At 36.0% G+C, this 21,873-nt stretch overlaps 1 protein-coding gene across 1 annotated transcript in view; it reads left to right on the top strand.

The window, feature by feature from the left end:
* The window catches only part of LOC122137123 (liprin-alpha-2-like), a 144,372-nt gene that overhangs the window by 103,891 nt on the left and 18,608 nt on the right, over nt 1-21,873 (top strand). Inside the window, 7 exon segments of the mRNA XM_042722641.1 lie at nt 6,020-6,121; nt 10,647-10,811; nt 13,345-13,419; nt 17,318-17,425; nt 19,241-19,462; nt 20,016-20,162; nt 20,907-21,041. Of these exon segments, the coding sequence (XP_042578575.1) occupies nt 6,020-6,121; nt 10,647-10,811; nt 13,345-13,419; nt 17,318-17,425; nt 19,241-19,462; nt 20,016-20,162; nt 20,907-21,041 (954 nt within the window).

Below are 21,873 nucleotides of genomic sequence, written 5' to 3'. Positions count from 1 at the left end.
GTAGATTCATATGTGACCTTCTTCAATATTTAAAGGAGTAAAATGAGATGTGCTGAGTGCTGATGGTCATATAGGGCTTTCCTTCTCATTCTAATGTCACTGGTTAGCTCTGGTTAGATGCTTTACTGACAAGGAGCCAATCAGGACTGACCGGCTCCAAACACGGATGCAGTTTAAAGCAGCTTAATTCCATTGTAGGCTGTACGGTGAATGTGTGTTATCACAGATACATGGTAGTCTGTACTGTATTCTTTTTTGCTGTGATATCAAAATTAATATTAAGCATCATCAGTAGTCATTAAAATTAGACTACTGATAATTTGGTATTGTAACAATTCTACATGCATTATCATTTTTTTTAAATAGTGTTTGTAAACTACTGCATCATAAATTTGAGAATCTGTTACTGTACAACTAAAAGACTAGTTTCAAAAGCCTTGCGTGCAAAATACAGTAGACAAAGACAGGAACTCCGATTCTTGTGCCCCTTGGGACATTCTGTAAATAAACCTTTACAGCCTCCATTAAAGATTCATCAAACGCAGAACATCCTCAGTCTTGAATTGAATGGGACTGGGGTTGTATATCATCCATGTTGCTGTTTTGTCTGCTTTAGTAGTTGAGTTTTTTTTTTTTTATGATGAAGCATTGCTCCCAGTTTCTTCTTATTTCATTAGTTATTGTGCTGCGCTATGGGAATGCTCCATCATGCCACTTTACATGAGTGTTTCTCAAGAGCCGCAGGTGCATTTGAAGTTTATCACTACACAGGTCTTTGATTTAAAGCCTTAAAAACTCACTCTAAGTTTTTAAGGTGCATACCCTACTCAGTCTTTCATCCATTCTGCTCTTTAAACAGCCTGTCGCTATCCAGCTGTAAAAGAGTGTTTTGAGTCAATCCAAATAGAATGAATGACATGTGCTAGGGCTTTCACACTGACTGGTTGGCAGTCTTCGAGACATTTCTTGGTAGGCTTTGTCAAACCCAAACACTTCAAACCCTAGTGCTGTTTCCTTGGGGGAAGACCAGGTTTGGTCTGGTTCCACGATGAGTTCTTGCATCTGCTTTTCAAATGGAGTGGTCTTTGTCATTCAGACTTCACACTGCTGTCAGGGTGAGATTGCCAGCTTATATGGTTTTGGTGCCTTTTTAGATGATATGAAATGGAGTTAAAGGAATTGTTCACCATCATGCTGGTCCAATCCCACTTACTTTCTTTTTTTCTGGGAAACACAAAAGTAGAAAATAAGTTTGAATGTTCAAGCTGCTCTTTTCTATACAGCTAAAACTTTAAGTGAACAGGGACTCTCAAGCTCCAATATAGACAAAAGAGTAAAATATATGTAGTCCATGTGACTTTCCAATTTTCAAGCCATATGATGGTTTTCTGTGAGGAACAGACCAATTAAAGTCACTGCTGCCATGATTCTCATATCTCATTCACACTTCTGCATATTCAAACTTTTTTACTCAGTCATATGAAACATGAGATTCAGTGTAACTTGTATTATGGATGTCTTTTTACAACATATTTGAATATATGCAAATGACATTTGAGAGTTATGGCTGAATGGAAGGTTTCATTGAATTGCTTTAACTTTGATCAGTTTCTTACTCAAAGCCGTTGTACAATTTTCAAACACCTGGAATAGCGTGCACGAGTCGTATGGAGCACTTTTATAGAACTCGACAGATCCTGATTGCCGTCTGCTTTTGTTGTATTGAAATGAGCAGCTAAATAGGCTATTGTTCAGAAATTCTCTTTTTGTGTTCATAAAAGAAAGAAATTTATATGTGATTGGGGAAGAATGATGGGTTGGAAATGAAGATTAATAAATAGTGACAGAATTAAATTTTGAATTTTCAATGTTTTCTGTGCCTCCATCAGACGCTCACCTGTAAAACAAAACATGAGGAGGTGAGAAGCTACCATTTATATCTCTGATTTATGTTACATCGTTTAACAAGGTATTCATGTGTTTTATATAGCATTTTCTGAGTCATACTGTAGGTACATTGTTATTTTAAGTAAATTGCAAATAAACATTTTAATAAATCCTCTTAAAAAACTGGGTAAAAATTCACTTTGACACCTTCCTTTGAACATTTTAACAAGTCTGTCTATTTTTTTTCTCTCGTCGTTGTTTAAAGCGGTGTAGAACATGTTGTAATTATGCCTGTCTCTCCCTTTAGACTAACACCTCTGCACCACCACCTCTCTAATCAACACTTTTTAATTAGCGCTTTGCTAACTCATCCACAGTGACGTGTGTACCAAACTGAACCGAGTGACTTCTGCTAGACGGCAGTGTCGAAAAATATGGGCCGTTATGGGCATCTGCCAGCAGCGGCCCTCTGGGCCCTAGTGCTGTCTGTGTATGGGATAACTATGGTGAGATATGTAGTTGTTGCATTTCATGAAATAGTCTGGAGCCAATGACCTCAGGCTGGTTGAATCCCTTACTGGCTGCTTCTCATAACAATCTGTGGAGATTAATTATGACATTTCACTGTCCTCATTAACCAAACAAGTCCACTGTCATGACAAACCAAGGCACAGTGCAAAAGTTCAACCAGTTTTTTTGTCATAACCAACTGTGACTACTAAAACCATCACACAATTAGACAATTTAAAAAACACACAGATTCTGGTTTTAGCATAGCGAAATATTGTCGGTCTAAAATGAAACTATGTAAAGTAGCTGAATACTAAACATCAAAGGCCAGATTTACTTAAAAGGCTTTGAGTGCAAACCTTACTATCAAAAAACCTACTAAAAAACTAGTCAAGATTTATAGTGAAAAAATTGTATAGAAAGGTTATGGACAGTTATTTTTGTGGCTGACCTTGTTGTATCTGCATTTGTATGAGTTTCCTTTTCAGACACAAAGTTTACTGGAAGAGATTATTTAAATAAATTATGGATTGTAATTTACTAATGTTTGCAGTAGCCAGGTTGCTAGTATTTGCACCATTATTTACAGTGTTGTAACTAGTTACATGTAATAGAATTACGTAGTTTAATTTTGATTTGATTCCTTTCCCAAATTGCATTGGCTGCTCCAAAATATGAGACACCAATGTTTCAGCAGTTAAGGACACAGGCTTATTTGTTAACGGTGTTATTACCTATTTGGATTCCTGTATAAGCTTTATTTTTAAAGATTACCTGTAAGGTTAAACCAGCCTGCTTTAAATGTTTTAAAATCATTAACAGTTGAAAAAAATCCATTAGTAATTTACAAAAGTAATCAAATGTAATTAGTGGCATTACTGTAATAAAGTAATTGAAATAGTTGCACTACTTATTACATTTTAAATAGGGTAACTTGTAATCTGTAACCCATTACATTTCCAAAGTAACCTTCTTAACACTGATTATTTAACACCCTAAAAAGTATGCCTTAACCTATTTTGCACTTGACATGACTGCGATAGTTGCTAATTTGTGCTGATCTTGCATTATGTAAATAAGCTGGTGGAGTACTTGCACATTTTTAGTAAATCTGGCCCCAAGTATGTTCTAATTGGCTGTGATTTTGTTGCTTTCCAGAGGAAATGCGCTGATTTTATTTCTCAGAGGTCAGATAACTTAATTGAGTTCTCAGTTACAGTATCTATCATTTAACTGTCAACCTTGTTTCAGATGTTTCTCCTAGAATTCCTTTTGAGAAACTATAATAGAAACTAATAAGAATACAGGTAATTAACAAATCGTAGCATTGCAGAGCTTAGCTATTTTGGTATTAGAAGATTTTGAGAAATGCTTGAGTTCATATTGAATTGCAGACTTTGGTATCTTGAGAAACAGGTGATTAAGAAAACAAATCCGTTTTCTTCATTTAATCTGATGTCTAGGAGAAACGGTTGTGATGTTTAAGAAGAAACTGAGTTTTGATCATAACTGATTGTAATTCTAGCCCATGTAGAGCTGGTTTGCTGTAAGACTGTGTTTATCTGTATGTGTGCTCTTGTGGGTATGTTCACAGCAATGAATCTTAAAGCTTCCCAAGATGAAATCTGAGGCCCCGGCGTATTAGTACTTTGAAGATTGCCTCCAGCAAATCCCCTTTTAAAAGCTACATAACGCCTGGATACTTGTTTGCTCACACACATACGTTCTTGTCTGTCTTACAGTAACACCATGTAACATCAGTAATCGGTACCATCACAGCAAGTGGTTGCGGTGCATATAGGACAACTACAGTATCTGATACCATGAGTTAACATTGCCAGCTACCACAAGACTTCTACTGGGGTCTTTGATGGCCAGCTGGATTGAGTCCTCTTCAATTATCCCTCTATAATCAGAAGAGTCTTGCAGCAGAGGACAAGCTTAGATCAATACCCCAGTGAGTTATTGTCCTAGACATCTACCTTTGCATGATCCCAATCCCTCCTGTCTAATGATAGTGAGAGGGGCTTGTCATCATCCACCAAGTTCATGTTTATCAATCGAGGTGTCCGCTGTAGAGATTTAAACCCTTGCCTATTTAAATAACACCTCTGATCCTTGCCTTCAGTCAACTGCCAGACTGATTTATGAAGACGTAACAGTCTAAAAGTTTCCTTTATATTCTGGCTGCACCCCTATCTATCATGTGCATTGTGATGGTCATTATATTAAAGAAGTGAGAACATTTTATCCCACTCAGTCATAATTGAGAGAAGGAAGGTGGAGGCTACTGTTACTGCAAATATTTTTGTCACTTAATGTCATGGTATATAACAATCCTGGTCATAATGGTATAATTTTGACTCCGGTGTGGAATGATTCATTGTCCTTTTTTAATTTTGCCTGTCCCTGGGATGATTCATTGTGCTTATTATCAAATGGTTACCAAAGTTGTAATTGAGGTCATAGGGTTGCAGGGTTGTTTTTCATATTTGCTTATTGGGGCACCTAAATGTAGCATGTAAAAACTATTTCATCACCATATACCAGCCTTAGTCAATTCCCGATCCCATTCCTACCATTCCTGAAATCCTCTTAGCGGCACTGAATTCAGATTACCACATTGTACATTGAATCTGTACCTTTTAGTCATGTGGGATTTCGCTTTCTTTTTTACACATCTCCAGCCGTGGCATTTGCTGAAAAGTTAATGGCTGTTCCCAATTTCCGGTCTTCTTGTTGTAGATACTGAATTGTATAATTTCTTGACTGAAATATGCTCCACAAGTATGAAGGTCTGTAGTACCTTTACTCATGACGACAACCCTGAGAACAACACAGTTTCTAAAGCAGCGGTAGCCAGCCTTGCTCCTGGAGGACTACTGCTGGTTAAAATAATACTGGTGTATTATTTTATATGACTCCTCAACTCCTGTTGGCAGGGCAGGGGAGTCTGCTCCTGCTCCAAGAGGGTCAATAGTTGGGTTTAAACACTGTTTCAATCCAAATAGTGAAAGAGAACAAAATCGTCACTTCCTGGTAAACTGGCACTATATATCATCAAGAAAAGTTGGAGAAGCCATTTGATATAATAATTGTCATACATAATAACTTGCGGCTCAGAGCGAGCAGACGAAACAAAATAAATGAGCTCATTGCTTTCGGAGGTGGATGCCTGTTATTTGGGAACGCAGTCATGTAACAGTTCTGGGAGGCAATTATACAGAAATACTTTGATGACAGATTTTGCTCGGGCATTTCAAAATGACCATAACAACATTTCAGATGCTGTGGAACAAAATCGGTCCACTGGTTAGTCAGGTTTTGCCGTCCTATAGCGCAAAGTCACATAACGTTTTTGATGCCCATGGATGAGTTTACTTAGCAAATGTGTTTCCATCTCCCATTATTACATTAACCCTTTTTCACACAAGTCAAAAACCACCTCAAGCGAGCGTAAAAAAATTAACAGGGTGATGGAAACATAGCTAATATCATGCAGAGTTCATCTCAAACCTACTCCAATCTCACACTTGCCTGGAAGTTTCCAATAAACCTTGAAGACCATAATTAGATGTTTCAGGTGTGTTTGATGAGGATGTATTGTATTGGTGTCTTGCAGGAGTTTGCCGCCCTGACGAAAGAGTTGAACGCCTGCAGGGAACAGCTGCTGGAGAAGGAGGAGGAGATTTCAGAGCTGAAGGCCGAAAGGAACAACACCAGAGTGAGTTTGCACACTATGTCTTCCAGACACTTCAAAGAACAGATTGTGTTCCTCAACTGTCAAGCAAGTTGAACTTGCTTACAAAAAGCCAAAAATGTAACAGATGCCCACCCAATGACTCGTGCATCAAATTCATGAAGTTTTGTTGGGAGTTGGGATGTTTGTAGTTGCTCCAAACTGCTTTTAATGAACTAAAACCAGATTCTGTTGAGATGCTTACTTTAGAGTCACAACATTCTCACTTCGATATGCCCTGCGCTACCTTTCATGGGGACTTTATTGTCATGAGATGACAGTTGAGCGATAACTTCATCCTTGTAGCGGTGAGATCATAATTCCCTGTAAGTCAAGATAACAGGCTGGCGTTTTTCAATAAAATTGTCACCAAGCATTTGCATTGAATGCAGAGAAGCTGCCAAAACGTCTGACAAGACCCAGCACTTTGGCTATCACTTCCATTTCACAAGAAAGTAGTCATTCTCACTTCTTCAGCTTCATTTTCACCTCCATTCTTTTCCTGCACCCCTCAGTGCTTGCCTGAGTCACCGTGCTAATGCAGCCCAGCTCACCAGCCTCCACGCTGCAATTCAATTAATTACTTACGTTACTTAGCCGCAGCCAAACGTTTGAAGTCAACTATGGAATTGAGGATATTGGAGGGTATTAAAAACCAGAGGGAAGCATAGATCATGGAGGATAAGGGGCGTAGTTGGAATGAAAAAGAGGAGAGGTCGAGTGAGATTAGCAACAGACTCTGGGAGCAGCATTTCAAGCAGTTTCTAATCTTACACAGGGAGCAGCTAATGTGACCATGAGTGAAGTATTTAACCCAAAGCTGGTCTACAGAGACTGTCGTCAACTCTGCAATGCATCAGTCATTATGGAAAAGGTCATATCTTAATCATTTTGAGACCGCGTCCCAGTTTGCGTAACATTCCCTAAAATTATATTAGGCCCTGATAATGTAGAAAGTACATATATTTTAGAACGTCAGCGATTGAGTATTAGGTGATAATATCAATATCAATATAATGATATAACCTACGAAGCTTGCACAGATGTAACACTTGAAAAATCCACAAGATGCACTTTTTGCATGCTATTTTCAACATACTTTGATTTGAGATGCACTAATTCTTATGTTGCATAATATTTACTGTAAATGCAATGTTAATTGGGACATTGGCCATTTATCATAGGCCTTGGACTTATAAAGTACTTATAAAGAAAACATTTTTGTTTCCAATGAAATCAGTATGTCTGATTTTCACTGCACTCCCTGCCAGTATAGATCAACATTGTGAACACTGCAGATACTTTTTGGCCAATGATTTTCATTTTAAGTGCCATTTGGACCACTATCTGTTCTTGCAGTGAAGTTAAGATGTGTCTTATTGCTGATTATTTCTATGCATTAGTAAAAATGAGGTCACGTTGTATCAGCTATAAGGGATGCAGAACAGGATTTTACCAAGTGCAACATCTTTGTTGACCCGGGAACAACATTGTGAATAACCAATCAGATTCGAAGAACCAGTTTATAGTTTTTGTGAAGTTTAGGCTTACAATCAATGTTTGGTGCGCTTGTATGTAATTTCCTCAGATTTTAGGCATTACTCGTGGTTAAGGTTAGGTTTAGGTGTAGGGATATGGTTAAGACTAAATTTTTGGATTAAAATGTTGTTGAGGGGTCATAAAAATGTGTTGACTTAGGAACACATCTAACTCAGCAAAATCAGGACTACAGTTATGTAGAATAAAGCTTTTTATTATAGGTGTCTTTATCTTATGTAAGTGTGCAACATTTTAACAGTAGTTTTTATTTCTTTACTAGTAAAACCTTTATTTATAAAGTGGAAAAAGTATGTACGCTCATAATATCAAATGATGTCAAACAATCAGAAACAAGTACAGTGAAAGTACAAAGAAAGATAAGAACACTTATGAGTGAGGTAAGATGAGGTCATGATTTCAATATGAAAAAAAATGAGGCATGTAGACACACAGGACGGCCTTTCAAGTAAAATGACACATAATCTTACTGTACATCTATCGATTTATATCAGTTGTGAGATTTGTGTATTACAGTAGCTAATGTCTGTGTCTACTGATGGCACCAGTGTGAATCTGATCCACCAAAACAGACAATCAGAGGGAGAGAGAGAAACCTAACCTGCATCATCCGGCTATAGGGTTGTTTTAGTGCTGAGCTGGCGCTGGGAAAGACAGAGGCTGGCATAGACCGAGGGTTATGAATGAGGGAGCAAGGAACTGAGCAGAAATAGAAAGGTCAGCTTCTCTATAGGTCTCTAGAGCAGCACTGCTACAGTACAGCCAGTACAGCCCTCAGGCAGGTACATGTGCTGCTGCAGCCCTAATGCTGCCTAACATTCAGCTGGAGAAGTCTGAATTTCCAACTACCTACTTGGAGACTCCACTTGAAGTTCAACTCCCTACTTAGAAAATCGTAAACTTGCAGAAATGAAGCATGCTAAAACATTGTTTTTGTTCTTTATTTTTTCTAGGTTTAGTTTTAGCTTTAGATTTAAAATTGAGGTTTATTTTTAGTTTTAACTTTAATTGTATATATTTTATTTTAATCTTTATTTTTAGATTAAGCTTTTAGTTTTAGCTTTTTTAGCTATAAATATATTTTTAGGTGAAGTATTAGCTTAAGCATAAGCTTAGTTTTAGTATAAGTTTTTTATTTATTTATGAGTTTTATATGTAATTTTAGTTTTTGATTATGTAAGAATTATTTTTATTCCATTTAGATTTAGTTTTAACATTTAGCTTAAGATGCTTTTAGTTTTCTATTTTATTATACTTTAAAATGTAATTTATTCCTGTGATGCAAAGCTGAATTTTCATCAGCCATTACTCCAGTCTTCAGTATTTTTTTTATACTTTTTTTAGGATTCTTTGCATCAATAAATAGAATAAAAAGTTAAAAAGAACAGCATATTCAAAAGTCTTACTATCACTTTTGATTCGTTTTATACACACCCTTGCTAAAAAAAAAAAAAAAAAATTCTTTAAATTCTTTAAAAAAAATTACTGATCCCAAACCTTTGATTGGCAGTGTACTTTTAACTTATTATTATTATTATTAGTTTTATATTTAGTCACATGATATTGTTGGCTGGGGGATGTACAGTAAAGTCACTTTTAAACAAATAAAATGTATCAGTGAGTCAAAGTTCCTAATTATATGATAATGAAACTTGTTTAGAATAAATTTACTGAGACAGATGTTTAATAATTCTCTCTGTTGATACTCTTGCAAAACAAATGCTAGCATTGAATAGCATTTCTTGTGCCCCCAATTAGGTTTCTCAGTTGGCTATCGAACACCTGCGAAGTGAACAGTAGTGTTTTGTTTCACTGTGCCTTGTCTTCTGAGCATCAAGCATTGGAGTACTTTCATGGTTGGAAGTCTAAGATATTGAGTAGGAATATCCTGCATCCGGCTTTAGATGCAATTCAGCATAATTCTGTGCAGGTTCTCAAAACAACATAAACACTTTTTCTTTTGTCTCGCCATCCATAGTCATCAACTATATGTCCGCTCCAGTCATCTAAAGCCAGACGGTCTCTGTCTCTCTATGGTGTCCTTGGGACTTTGGAGCCGAATTGATTTTTTATGCCATGTACCAGAGCAGAGAGTAACCACATTAACATAATCTCCTTTGTGCCGGGTCCAGTGTGTTTCAATTTGTTGTGACTGCTTTATTGTTTCAAGTAATGTAATGGGTTTTCTTGTGTGTAATGTTGTTATCCATCTGAAAGGGTTCTCTTGTAGAAAGAGAAAAGACAAAATTGTGTGTTAAGCACATGCCATTAATTTTCATGTGAAGAATATCCTTGAGGGTTTAGTGACACACACACACACACCCAAAAACTGACCTTATGTTGTAGCATGAGACATTTCATTTCAGTTTTAGTTTCAACTTTTAATTGTAGTTTTGGAGTTAATATTAGATTTATAATGATCTGTAGTTTTTTGTATAGTAATAAATTAGTTTTAGATTATTCTCTGGTTTTTAACTTTCTCTTTAGTTTTAGTTTAAGGCTCAATTTTCAATTTTCAAGATTCAATTTTAGCTTTAGTTTTAGAATTGGTTTTATATTTATTTGTAATTAAAATTTTGGCATTAGATTTAGGATCAGAATTAGATTAATTACTAAATTTAGAATTTTGGATGGATTTGTCTTTTAGATTTCATTTCAGTTTGAGCTTTTAATTTAAAGTTTTAGATTTCAGCTTTACTTTTAGAATTAATATTAGTTTTATTTTTAACTTTAGATTTAGGGTTTTTTAGATTTAATATCAGCTTTTACTACTTACTTAAATCCTCTTTGTCCCAAGTGAGACATAAGGCCGCATTTCAGCTTTTAAACTAGTATTAAAATTGGTTTTGAATTTAGTTTCAGTTATATGTTTGGTTTAATTCTAATGTTTATAATAGTAGCGGATGATTGTGATGATAAACATAGTGAAATTAACTCCTCATATGTTTCACAGCTGCTATTGGAACATTTGGAGTGTTTGGTTTCGAGGCATGAACGTTCTCTACGCATGACGGTGGTGAAACGACAAGCTCAGTCTCCTTCTGGGGTCTCCAGTGAGGTGGAGGTCCTCAAAGCCCTTAAGTCCCTCTTTGAGCACCACAAAGCACTGGATGAGAAGGTAAACCCTGAGATCAACAACTGATGTTGTTTTTTTATTGTTGAATTCACAGTGCATTGCAATGATAGAAATCTGCTAGTAGAAATTCATATATAACACATCGAATGTACCACGGACCTATTGATGTTTAAGCCATATAATGCATATAGGCCGACTGATCAATCTTAGTAACCAAAATAATATTATATAAATGCTTCCTCTCCTGGTTTTTGGACAGTGAGGTGGAAGTACATTTATTAAACACAGCGACCCACTGTCCCACCTCACCTTTCCTTCATCCAATGGCGTTTTATTTATGGATTAAGCCCTTGTGTGGTGGTTCATCCAGCTGTAATCCATTCTGCGGCCTTCTGCAGACACTGTCATTTATAAGGCGTTAGGTAACAGACGGCAGGAAATTGCTCATGATTTATGGGAGCACAGTTTTAGTGACCACTGACGTCCTCCACTACTCCAGTGATGAAGGACTGAACCCACTGAAATGATTCCAGTGATCAAACAAGTCACCAGAGAAGGCGATCAAAATACTTATAATCAGTTGTAAGACAAAGAAAAAAAAAAACTTAAAATTTGTCATACAGTACCATAACATTTTTTTAAAAATAACTTTAAAAAATATTGTCCAGTTCTCGCCATTAACAAACCGACTTTTGCCTCAATAAACTCCTAATTTGCTTGTTATTAATAGTTTGTAAGGAAGTTGTTAAATGTAGGTATTGGGTATGATTAGGGATGAAGAATATGGTCATGCAGAATATATGCTTTATGAGTACTAATGAACAACCAGTATATGCTTATTAGCATTAGGCATGCTAATAAGCATCAAGTTAATAGTAAGAATTGGTCCCTAAACTAAAGTGTTACCAATAACTTATTGAAAATAAAGATTAATATTTTTTTTACACTGTGGTCCTTGAAACTAAATTTAATTAAATATAAGACAATTTTTATAAATTAAATACAAATTTATACTGTTTCCATTTCATTAATTGATCATATAATTAGTTGTCGACTGATAATTAGTTTTTTGACAGTCGATGCCGATATGGGTGATAGCCGATATAAAGCCGATATCATTTTTATTTTAATTTTAATTAATATTTAAGAAATTTGAAATCATTTGACAATGGATTAATAATAAATGTGACAAAGTATTTTTCACAAATAAATAAATATTTAATAAAAATATAATTAAAAAGAAGTAAACACTGTAACCAACAGGGCACTGAGTATTCTGGGAAGTTTGTGTGCACTGTGAATATTTTTTTTCAAATAAAGCCAGGGTAATACTCATTTTACATACAGCACACAGTGAAAATGACATGAATATGACAGTGGGCAAATGCATAAAGTGCAGCATAATTTGAAATCACGAGTTTAAAAAATAAAGCATTTAGGGATGCACAATAAATATTGGCCGATAATTAATGCGCATCTCATCAGTAAAGCCAGTTCTCTAATTAGCGGTAAATTCCATCAGATGCGTGATATCACATAGAGCAGCTGTTACTACACAGAGCTGTTGTTAACTGACAAGCTGCGCAAATCCATGTTCATTATCAGCATTATCAGCGTTGATTTGCGCAGCTTGTCAGTTAACAACGGCTCCATGTAGTAACAGCTGCCCCTTGTGAAATCATGCACCTGATGGATTTTACCACTGATTAGAGAACCAGCTTTACTGACGAGATGCGCATTAATTATCGGCCGATATTTATTGTGCATCCCTAAAAGCATTCAATTCACACGGACCGACCGTCACATAGAGAACACGCGATCATGCTGTATAAAAATGCACACTTCATATGAACTCACAGCTGGATTCGACTAAGTTTGCAAGGTTTGTGAAATTAAATGTTCATTAGTCAGTCAAAGATTTGTTTAAATTATATAAATGTGTATTTGCTTAATGCTGACGGTAAACGAGAAAGTATTAAAATGTTTGCCTTTCTATTTCTGATATTATAAAAGCAGTCGTTATAATACTTTTTGTATACATTAATTCCTTTGTTTAACCGTTCTATCTGATTATTAGACAGACTTCTATCTGTATTAGACAGAATACTGAAAACCAGAATTCCATTCTCAGCGCTGTCAAAATAAAAGTCCCGCCTCGAACACATTAGCCAAGGAGAAAAACTTATCGGCCGATGCCGATATTTGAAAAATGACAAATATCGGCCAATATATCGGCCTTGGCAATATCGGTCGACCACTACATATAATGTTTTAGAAAATACCACGTTGTACGTACAATGTCATGCTTATAGGTCATTCATGATAAACAATTAAATATGCTATAAAAACTACACTTGCAGTTTCAAAGATTTGTATTCCATTTTAATTCTACTTCCTTAAATTCTGCAATTCTGCATTGTTTGTAACCATAATTTAAATTAAATTAAATTAAATTAAATTTAATAATTTAAATGCAACTCTAAATCAGGAAGGAAAAAAAAACATTCTCAGATCAGTTCAGAGTAAAGCACAGCTACGATAAACAGTGAGTGATGGAATTTTATGTTTCATTCAGGTACGAGAGAGATTGCGGGTGTCACTAGAGAGGGTTTCTGCCTTGGAGGAGGAGTTGACCGCAGCCAATCAGGAGGTGAGGCACAAATGCTCTGATTTATGTAATTCTACATAACCCAAAAGGAGATAAATATACACAATAAACAAGCTATATGTTTATTTGTTGCTATGGTGTGTTGTTTTTGCTTGATCTGATTAGTGTGAAATGCAACAGAGCAAATAGTACATTGTGTATTTTAGTGTTTATTCTAGTACTGGCAGTCCAGATGGTGCAGTTCTAGCTGAAAGAGCTTCAAACTTCTCAACAAGAGCCAAATAACTTTTTTTTTCCTTTAAGAGATATCTAATTTTGAGATTGTGTGAACTACTTTTGACTGCACAGTGAGTAAAGTTTCTGCATGTGTATAACTGAACCATTTCTATTTCAAGTGTACCTTAATATCTCAGAGTTAGAGGGAGCAAAATGTTGTTTTACATGACACGTTCAGGTGAGTAGCAAAGATGAATCAGGTTTCTGTGAAGTAGTTGTCTCCTGTTTGAAACAAAGCAGCATTTCAGGCACAGCCGGGCTCGTACGCACTCGGCTTTGATGAGGCCAAATGAACGACATCAAAGCGGACATGCTCACTTTCATTGGGCCTCCACTTCTCATTTACCTTCATTTGCAAGTTGACTCAATATTCCGGCTCTTTGTGGAGTCAGAAGGTGCGGTATTGTTTGATCTTCAGGCCTCGAAAAATGGTAGACAATTCCCTTTCTGAGCCTTCAAAAGCGCGAAGGCCCTTAATTGCCACCTCATTAAAGGAATGCGTGGCGAGCGGCGATAAACCAAACAAAGGGAAGCGGATGTCTTCCTTATATCCATCCATCTATCCTGCTTCCTCTGAACTCACAGTGGACAGAGCGTCTCGACATGGGTGTGGAATAATCTCCCAATGCCCTTTAGCCTGGAGAGAACACAATGTGTGTGTGTGTGTGTGACAGGGCTCATCACTCAGATAACCTGCTTTAGAGATGCTCCTTGAAGAATACTAGGCTATTTTATTAGGGAGCATATGCCAGTGGCTACGGTCAGCAACTTCTGCTGCTATATTTGTGTGCGCTGCAGTTTTACATTTATTGGGCTGTGGCAGTTTTGTGCTGGTCCAGATATACAGAATTTCATAAATTACATTATAGTGTAAGATACAGTGCTGGTTAGTGTAGTAAAAAAGTTTAAAAAGTTCAATGTTTTTATTTGAACCATTGGTAATCATTACTGTGGTATTTATAAAACTAGCACGGTATAACCATGAACTTTGTAGTGGCATCAAATACTTTTTTGAATGAGATATTATTTTGGAATTGAATGCAAGTATGTTCTTTTAAATGATCATTATTATTATTATTATTTCTTTTGACGACATTTTTGATGAACACTTGATGACATGCCCTTAAATGGGTTATACCCTATAATAAAATTAAATTTGTTCAAAAAAGGCATCATTTAGTAATTCATAATCATTTTACACCTTCTCTCTCTCTCTAATAATCAAACAGGCTGTTTTATGCTAATGCTGTGCCTTTAAGACTTCTTTGTGAAAATCCAGTATAGTTGGTGCTAGCAGCTGTAACAAATTGTTGAGGTCGGTTGTTAAATGATCAGCTAGAGCCGTCTGTTTCCAACATTCCTGCTGCTCCTCAATAATTCCTTTCAGAACGAGAGCTACAGTACAGCTTGCCCTTGATACTGTATATTTGCAATTAAAACTGATGGAAAAGTGACCGTGTTTGCTGTCAGTGGTGGACGAAGTACACAAATCAAGTACTTGAGTAAAAGTACAGATACGTATAATAAAATGTTACTCCAGTAAAAGTAAAAGTACTCCTTTTTCAATTTTACTCGAGTGAAAGTACAAAAGTACTCTATTTTTTATGTACTTAAGTAAAAAAGTACTGATAGATAGATTTATTTTGCAATTTTATATAGGCTGCTTCATTTAATTTTATATTAGCACATTTTTTTTTTATAATCCTACTGCTCAAAATACCTGGAATTTTCCCAAAATAACCACTACATGGAGTCAAGATACATTTTTGTTGTTGATATGGACTACGGTGACGAGAGTGATGTAGTAATGTTCACTATGAAGCTTACACTGTGATGTACCTGAGAGAAAACAGATTTGTGACCCTGGAGCACAAAACCAGTCATAAGGGTAAATTTTTCGAAATTGAGATTTATGAATCTTCCGAAAGCTGAATAAATAAGCTGTTAGGAAAGGATGATATTTGGCTGATATACAACTATTTGAAAATCTGGAATCTAAGGGTGCAAAAAAAATCAAAACATTGAGAAAATCACCTTTAAATTTGTCTAAATGAAGTTCTTGGCAATGCATATTACTAATCAAAATTAGTAATTTTTTTATTCTCAAAGCTTGTCTGTGGTCTAAACACCCCTGGTCAAATACTCCCAGAGGACATCACTTCCCACTTTGATAATTGCTGTAGTTACCATGTTCTGAACATCACAGCCTTTCTTTCCCCCCAGATATAATCTATCTAGATGGTTAAATAAAAATATTTGGACTTTATTTTTAAAAATTACTAAACTTAGCACCAGCAAGCTTGTTAGCTAGACAGTTAGCATCAGCTACCAATATTTACTTATTTTTCAGTATGGTTATGAATAAACATTCATATCTGTCTACTTGGGTGGTTAATTCAAACAATATAAACGTTTATACTGTTGATAAACAATATAAAAACAGACGTCACATAGGGATAAATGCGTAACATTTTAATAGAACTGTTAATGTTATGGCAGCGGGAATTTGAACGTGCTTTACTTATTTTATTTCATCTGTGTTATTTTAATGTTTTATTTTTTTGACCTAAGAGGCACAGATGCTGATGTGTTTGCATTCAAGCATTTCAGTGGGCTTAAATAGATCACCCTTTACAGCAGATTTAGTTCACAAACAAATGACAGTTTTGACCTTAATTTGATTTTTTGTTTGGATAATTAATCCTAAAATTCGACAATAGTAACTTACTTTTAACAGCATCAGTCGTGCGCGCTCACAAGATCTCCCGGTTCTTATTTGTGAATTGAATTCACTGTAGACTCACACTAAACGTTTCATTTGAATCAGTGAGTTGTCGACTCGAGAACAGCTGCAATCAGATCATTCTAATTCGTGAATGAATCGTTTTAAAAGGTTCATTGAAAAGAATCAGTTCGTTCTTGAATCAGAAACCGCTTCTGCGTGTCAGAGCACGTGATATATTATAAGGAGTAACGATATGATTTATGAAATGTAGTGAAGTAAAAAGTACGATCTTATGATTTGGAATGTAGTGAAGTAAAAGTAAAAGTTATTAAAAATAAAACTACTCCAGTAAAGTACAGATACTTGAAAAATGTACTTAAGTACAGTAATGAAGTAAAGCTACTCCGTTACTGTCCACCACTGCTCGCTGTTGATGTGCTACACGCATGAAGCAAACCCTTCTATGCTGTTTAAGTTTGATTTATGATGCGGTTTTTCTGTATGCTTGCAGTTTCAAGAGAATTATGTATGAACATCATACAAAGTCCAGGGAAAATATGGTTTGGTCTGCCCATCAAAATAGTATGGATATCCAATTTGAATATATATTTAAAAAACCTCAAATATAAATAAAAAAAGTTTGGATGACATTTTAAATGCTCGTTGCTTCCAGGTGATACAAATAAAATATAAGACCTGCTTAGTCTTTATTTGCACAAGGCAATAAAGTAGTACCAGTAATATTTGATGTTGCTTATGAATATCACTTTTTTAGGTTTTATTGGACCAGTAAAATGTAAGTCAGGATGATATCGGTTTCTATTATGTCTTTACTGTTTGGTATATTATTTAGCATAAAGTGTCCTATCAAACAACAACTGATTTCAGTATTGATGGGTTTTATTTGACATTAAATCTCTCTATATTGCGCTTTTGCAGATTGTGGCCTTAAGAGAGCAGAATGCACACATTCAGAGGAAGGTGGCATCAGGAGAAGGGGCCGAGGACTTGTTGGAGGGAACCGATGCTCAGAAAGTTCATGGCAAGGTGGGGGACCAGGCTCTAAACTGCCTCAGAGTGGTTAATGATTTCTCAACAGTCAGATTTTGTTTTATGAATGCTAAAAGTACACTAACATTCAAAAGTTTAGGTCGGTAAGCTTTTTGTTACAATACAATTTAAAGTAGCTGTATGTAATTTATTCCTGTGATGGTGACTAGAAGTGATTTATTTTGATGTACAATCAGCTTTTAGTCTAACAGGGAAAGAACAAAACTATTGAAAATAGTTTTTGAACACAGATGTGTAAAATAAAATCAGTAAATCTTCTCTATACAGTATACACACATGACTCATCCTGTCAGACTGTGATTCTAAATCACATTTAATGTGCCGAAAACCAGTCCTAGCAGAATCTAGCCTCACACTCCTGATGAAAAGATTACAGGATGTGAGGAGAGTCGTTCTCCTCTTGCTGTCACCGCTGGGTGGCATTAGATTGTGCTGGAATGGTGACATGTGGCTTCGCAAAAGATAAAAGTTGGCACTTTGACAGTATATCTCAATTGGCCAAATTAATCTCCCATGATGCTCGATAGATTCAGTAGCAGTACTGACGATATCCAGTGCCTCTGGCACTGATGCATGGGTCCAACTAATCAACCAGAGGTCACTGGCTTTGCCTGTACGTAACAAACATACCTGACCCTCTCAAATAGACAAAAAAGACAGAAAAAGAAAGAGAGAGACAGTGAGAGGGAGTGAAAAAAGTGAGAGTGAGTCATTGTCAGACCCTACAGCTGCTCCCGAATAAATCGTGGCTATTCTTTGTCTTGTCTTTCTCGTCTGTTTACGATCACAGAACCTGCTTCTAGTGAAGTCGTGTCGATCTCTTGTGGCTTCACAGCTTTGACGGAGTAAATTCTGTGTGCTGTGCAAAAGATTTTATCACCCTTCTGTCTGGGTGTCTGCACCATAAATTAAACAGGATGTAAAGTCTAATTTTAGTGCAGCATAAGATGTGTCAAGATTTAGTGTGAATATGTGACAAAAATCTTTATTTTAGGCATGGCAGAGGAAAGATCTGCTGAGCCTCTATTTCACACACTGAGAAAGCAATTAGACTGAACAGACACAAATGTGCATGCTGGGAATTCAACAGTCCAAATAAAGAGCACTGTGCTAAATGACAGTTTCAGTGAATGAATGGATGAAGTAGCTGAAAACATTAAACCCTGAAACTTGTATAATATCTTAACTATAGGTATTTGTGACATATTTACATTTGTTTAGTATAAATTACTGTATCAGTTGATTACTGGACATATTTACTTGGTTTTATACTTGTACAGTACAAACATTTCTTATGAATTTTTTGTTATGTTAGTACTTCAACTTAAACTAAAAAATGAGAAGTTGAAAAATGTGTCCCCAGAACGTGTCTGTGACATTTCAGCTCAAAATAGCCTACAAATAATTTATTATATCATTTTGAAAATGCCTATTTTGAGTGGAAGCAGAAACACGCTGTTTTCGTGCATGTTTCTTTAAATGCAAATGAGCTGCTGCTCCCCTCCCCCTTTTCCAGAATAGGGCTGTGCCTTTTCAGTTCATTCCTCAGATAGGCCTACTTTGCTAAAGAAAAAAAAAAATGTTTTTAAAACATTGTAATTAACATGTAATTAAAACAAAAATGTATGGGCTTAGTTTTGTTTAATAATAATAACCCTTATAATAATGTTCAGTTTTACTGATATAACGAACAGTTAATTCTGTTTAAATATACTTATTTAATCTGTTTAATCCATCTCACAGCATTTTTTCACTCTAAAAGGAAGTGTATTGCATGTGTTTGGGCTGCAGCGGTTGTCTAACGGCTCGATGGAGTCGGGGGACGAGGCCAGTCAGGTGGTGGAGCTGCAGGAGCTGCTGGAGAAGCAGAACTACGAGCTGGCGCAGATGAAGGAGCGCATGTCCTCGCTGTCCTCCCGTGTGTCCGAGGTGGAGCAGGAGCTGGAGACGGCTCGCAAAGACCTCATCAAGAGCGAAGACATGAACAACAAGTTCCAGAGAGATATTAAAGAGGTGCAGTATGGGTGTATGTCAAGCCTCTGTCTCAAAACCAACATACTGTAAATAAGGCTGTGTCTAAAACCACATCAGACAATAGTTAACATCATTTCCTCTCAAATGCAGTTTAATTAAAAGGCGCCTTCTTACGAAATTCAGTCTGTTGCAACACTGACTGATCAGGTAGTGAAACAGCTGCCTTCGGTTTCGGACATAGCCTTGTCACATTGATAATTAACGACAGCTGGACAGATTTCGGGAAATGTCTCTGGATTTGAGGTACAGCTATTGATGGAGAGAGGTTGTGGCAGCCCGGAGCAGTGAGTGTGTGTGTGTGTGTGTGTGTGTGTGTGTGTGTGTGTGTGTGTGTGTGTACCTCTGTGTCCGAATGTGTGTTTGCTTGTGTTCATATTTGTCCTCAAGCCTGTGTGTAATTATAGGGCAGGATTTTTGATTGACAGCTGACTATTACACCTGCGGGTTTCATATTAGATGTGCGTCTGAGAGCCACTAACCAACAGTCTGCCAATATATTTATGTGTGTGTGTGTGTGTGTACGCGCGCACAGGCTATGTGTCAGAAAGAAGACATGGAGGAACGAATCGTGACTCTTGAGAAGCGCTATCTCAGTGCCCAGAGAGAGTCCACATCACTACATGACATCACAGACAAGCTGGAAAACGAACTGGCCAATAAGGAGGCGTTCCTCAGACAGGTCAGGTTCTGACTACTTGTCTTCCAATTTCATTTTCTGTTTAGCATTATTTCAAATTACTTTGATGTACTGAAACTGTGTGACTGCGTAGTGCACAGATGTTTTGAACTTGACAACTGACAACAGTCATTCCGTTCATAATTGAAGATTCTGTTCTGCTGATATCACGGTCAGCATGACACCATTTCATATCCTGCCAAATGATCCACCAGGATTTCTGAGAAAGCGCTTAGAGATTTGAAAAAAAAAATAAAAATCTAAACATATTACAGAGACAATTAAGACAATTTTGTCAACCATCAATTAACAAAAACAACACTGATATGTAAAAGAGCAGCAAGAATATTCTACAAAATATTGATTTATTTTCCAGTTTATTTATTTTTGTACTTGTTTTTACAAATTAAGTGATATGTAGATTTTATTTTATTTTTGCTTTTTTCAGTTAAAGAAACCTGTTTGTAGACATTTTAGTGTATAAGGTCAATTATTTGACACAGGTACTGCCAAGCTTCACCGTGCATTTATCACCCTCTAATGAGAGTTTAATTTTTCCAAGAACAGGCAAAAATAGACAGTTATGTAATTTTGTTTGTTTGGGCACACTGAAAATGGCCACGATGATCCACTTGTTGCCGTGGAAGCTGGACTGTCCTATGGTGTCTGCTATATGAGGATAAACTCTCTTATCAGACACTGTGTGTGTGTGTGTGTGTGTGTGTGTGTGTGTGTTTGCTCCCACAGATGGAGGAGAAGAACAGGCAGTTACAGGAACGGCTGGAGTTGGCGGAACAGAAGCTCCAGCAGACCATGAGGAAAGCTGAGACTCTGCCTGAAGTCGAGGCTGAGCTAGCACAGAGGATAGCAGCTCTCACCAAGGTACTGTACTGGATGCCACACACACATACATTAGCTGTGTATTCAATTCAAACCAGTGTTGTTAAAATCCTTAACTAAATGTTAATTTGCTTTCAAATTAACAAGAAGTAAAGTGAAGGAATATCTGATCTGAAGGAATATTAAACGATTCATACAACTGAATCAGCCAAACAGTAGTACTTCAGAGAGAGAGACATCAAGGGTAATTTTTGAGGTGGTTTCTTCTATTGACTACTGCACATTAAGGTGCTCTAAACACCTCAGTTTAGTTGGGGCAAAGCATTACATTGCATTTAGTGTATATTTATTATGTGCATTGATCAACATAAAAACTTCAACATCTTTAGTCGCAGTAGATTGAAATCTCTTTCAAACTTATGTAGTGTGCTGATCAGAATAATTTGAAAGGTCATATGGTCAAATACATTTTTTTCTTCCCATAGTACTTACTGTATGTAACCTTGATATAAAAAAATATAAAATAATAATATCTCTTTCATTATAAATGTATTATATTAGTAAAATAATTAACTTGAAAAGAATTTGCATTACAATTTTTATTTTTCTTCCATTATAAAATTATAATATTAGATATATAAATATCTTGTTAAAATATCATTATTTTTTAAATCCAATTTTAAATAAAATTGTTATATTATATAACTATCTTGGCAGAAGAAAAAAAAAATATTTCTTTATAAAATTATGTTGGTTATAATTAACTTTATTAAAAATATCTTTATATTTAATTCTTTAAATATTTATATTTGTTATATCATTTTCTCATTGAAAAAAAAAACATTTATAAATGGTTATTTGTTATAATGAACTT

This window comes from Cyprinus carpio, chromosome B4 (assembly GCF_018340385.1).
Source record: "Cyprinus carpio isolate SPL01 chromosome B4, ASM1834038v1, whole genome shotgun sequence".
NCBI lineage: Eukaryota > Metazoa > Chordata > Actinopteri > Cypriniformes > Cyprinidae > Cyprinus > Cyprinus carpio.
This window is presented reverse-complemented; position numbering and strand designations above follow the sequence as displayed.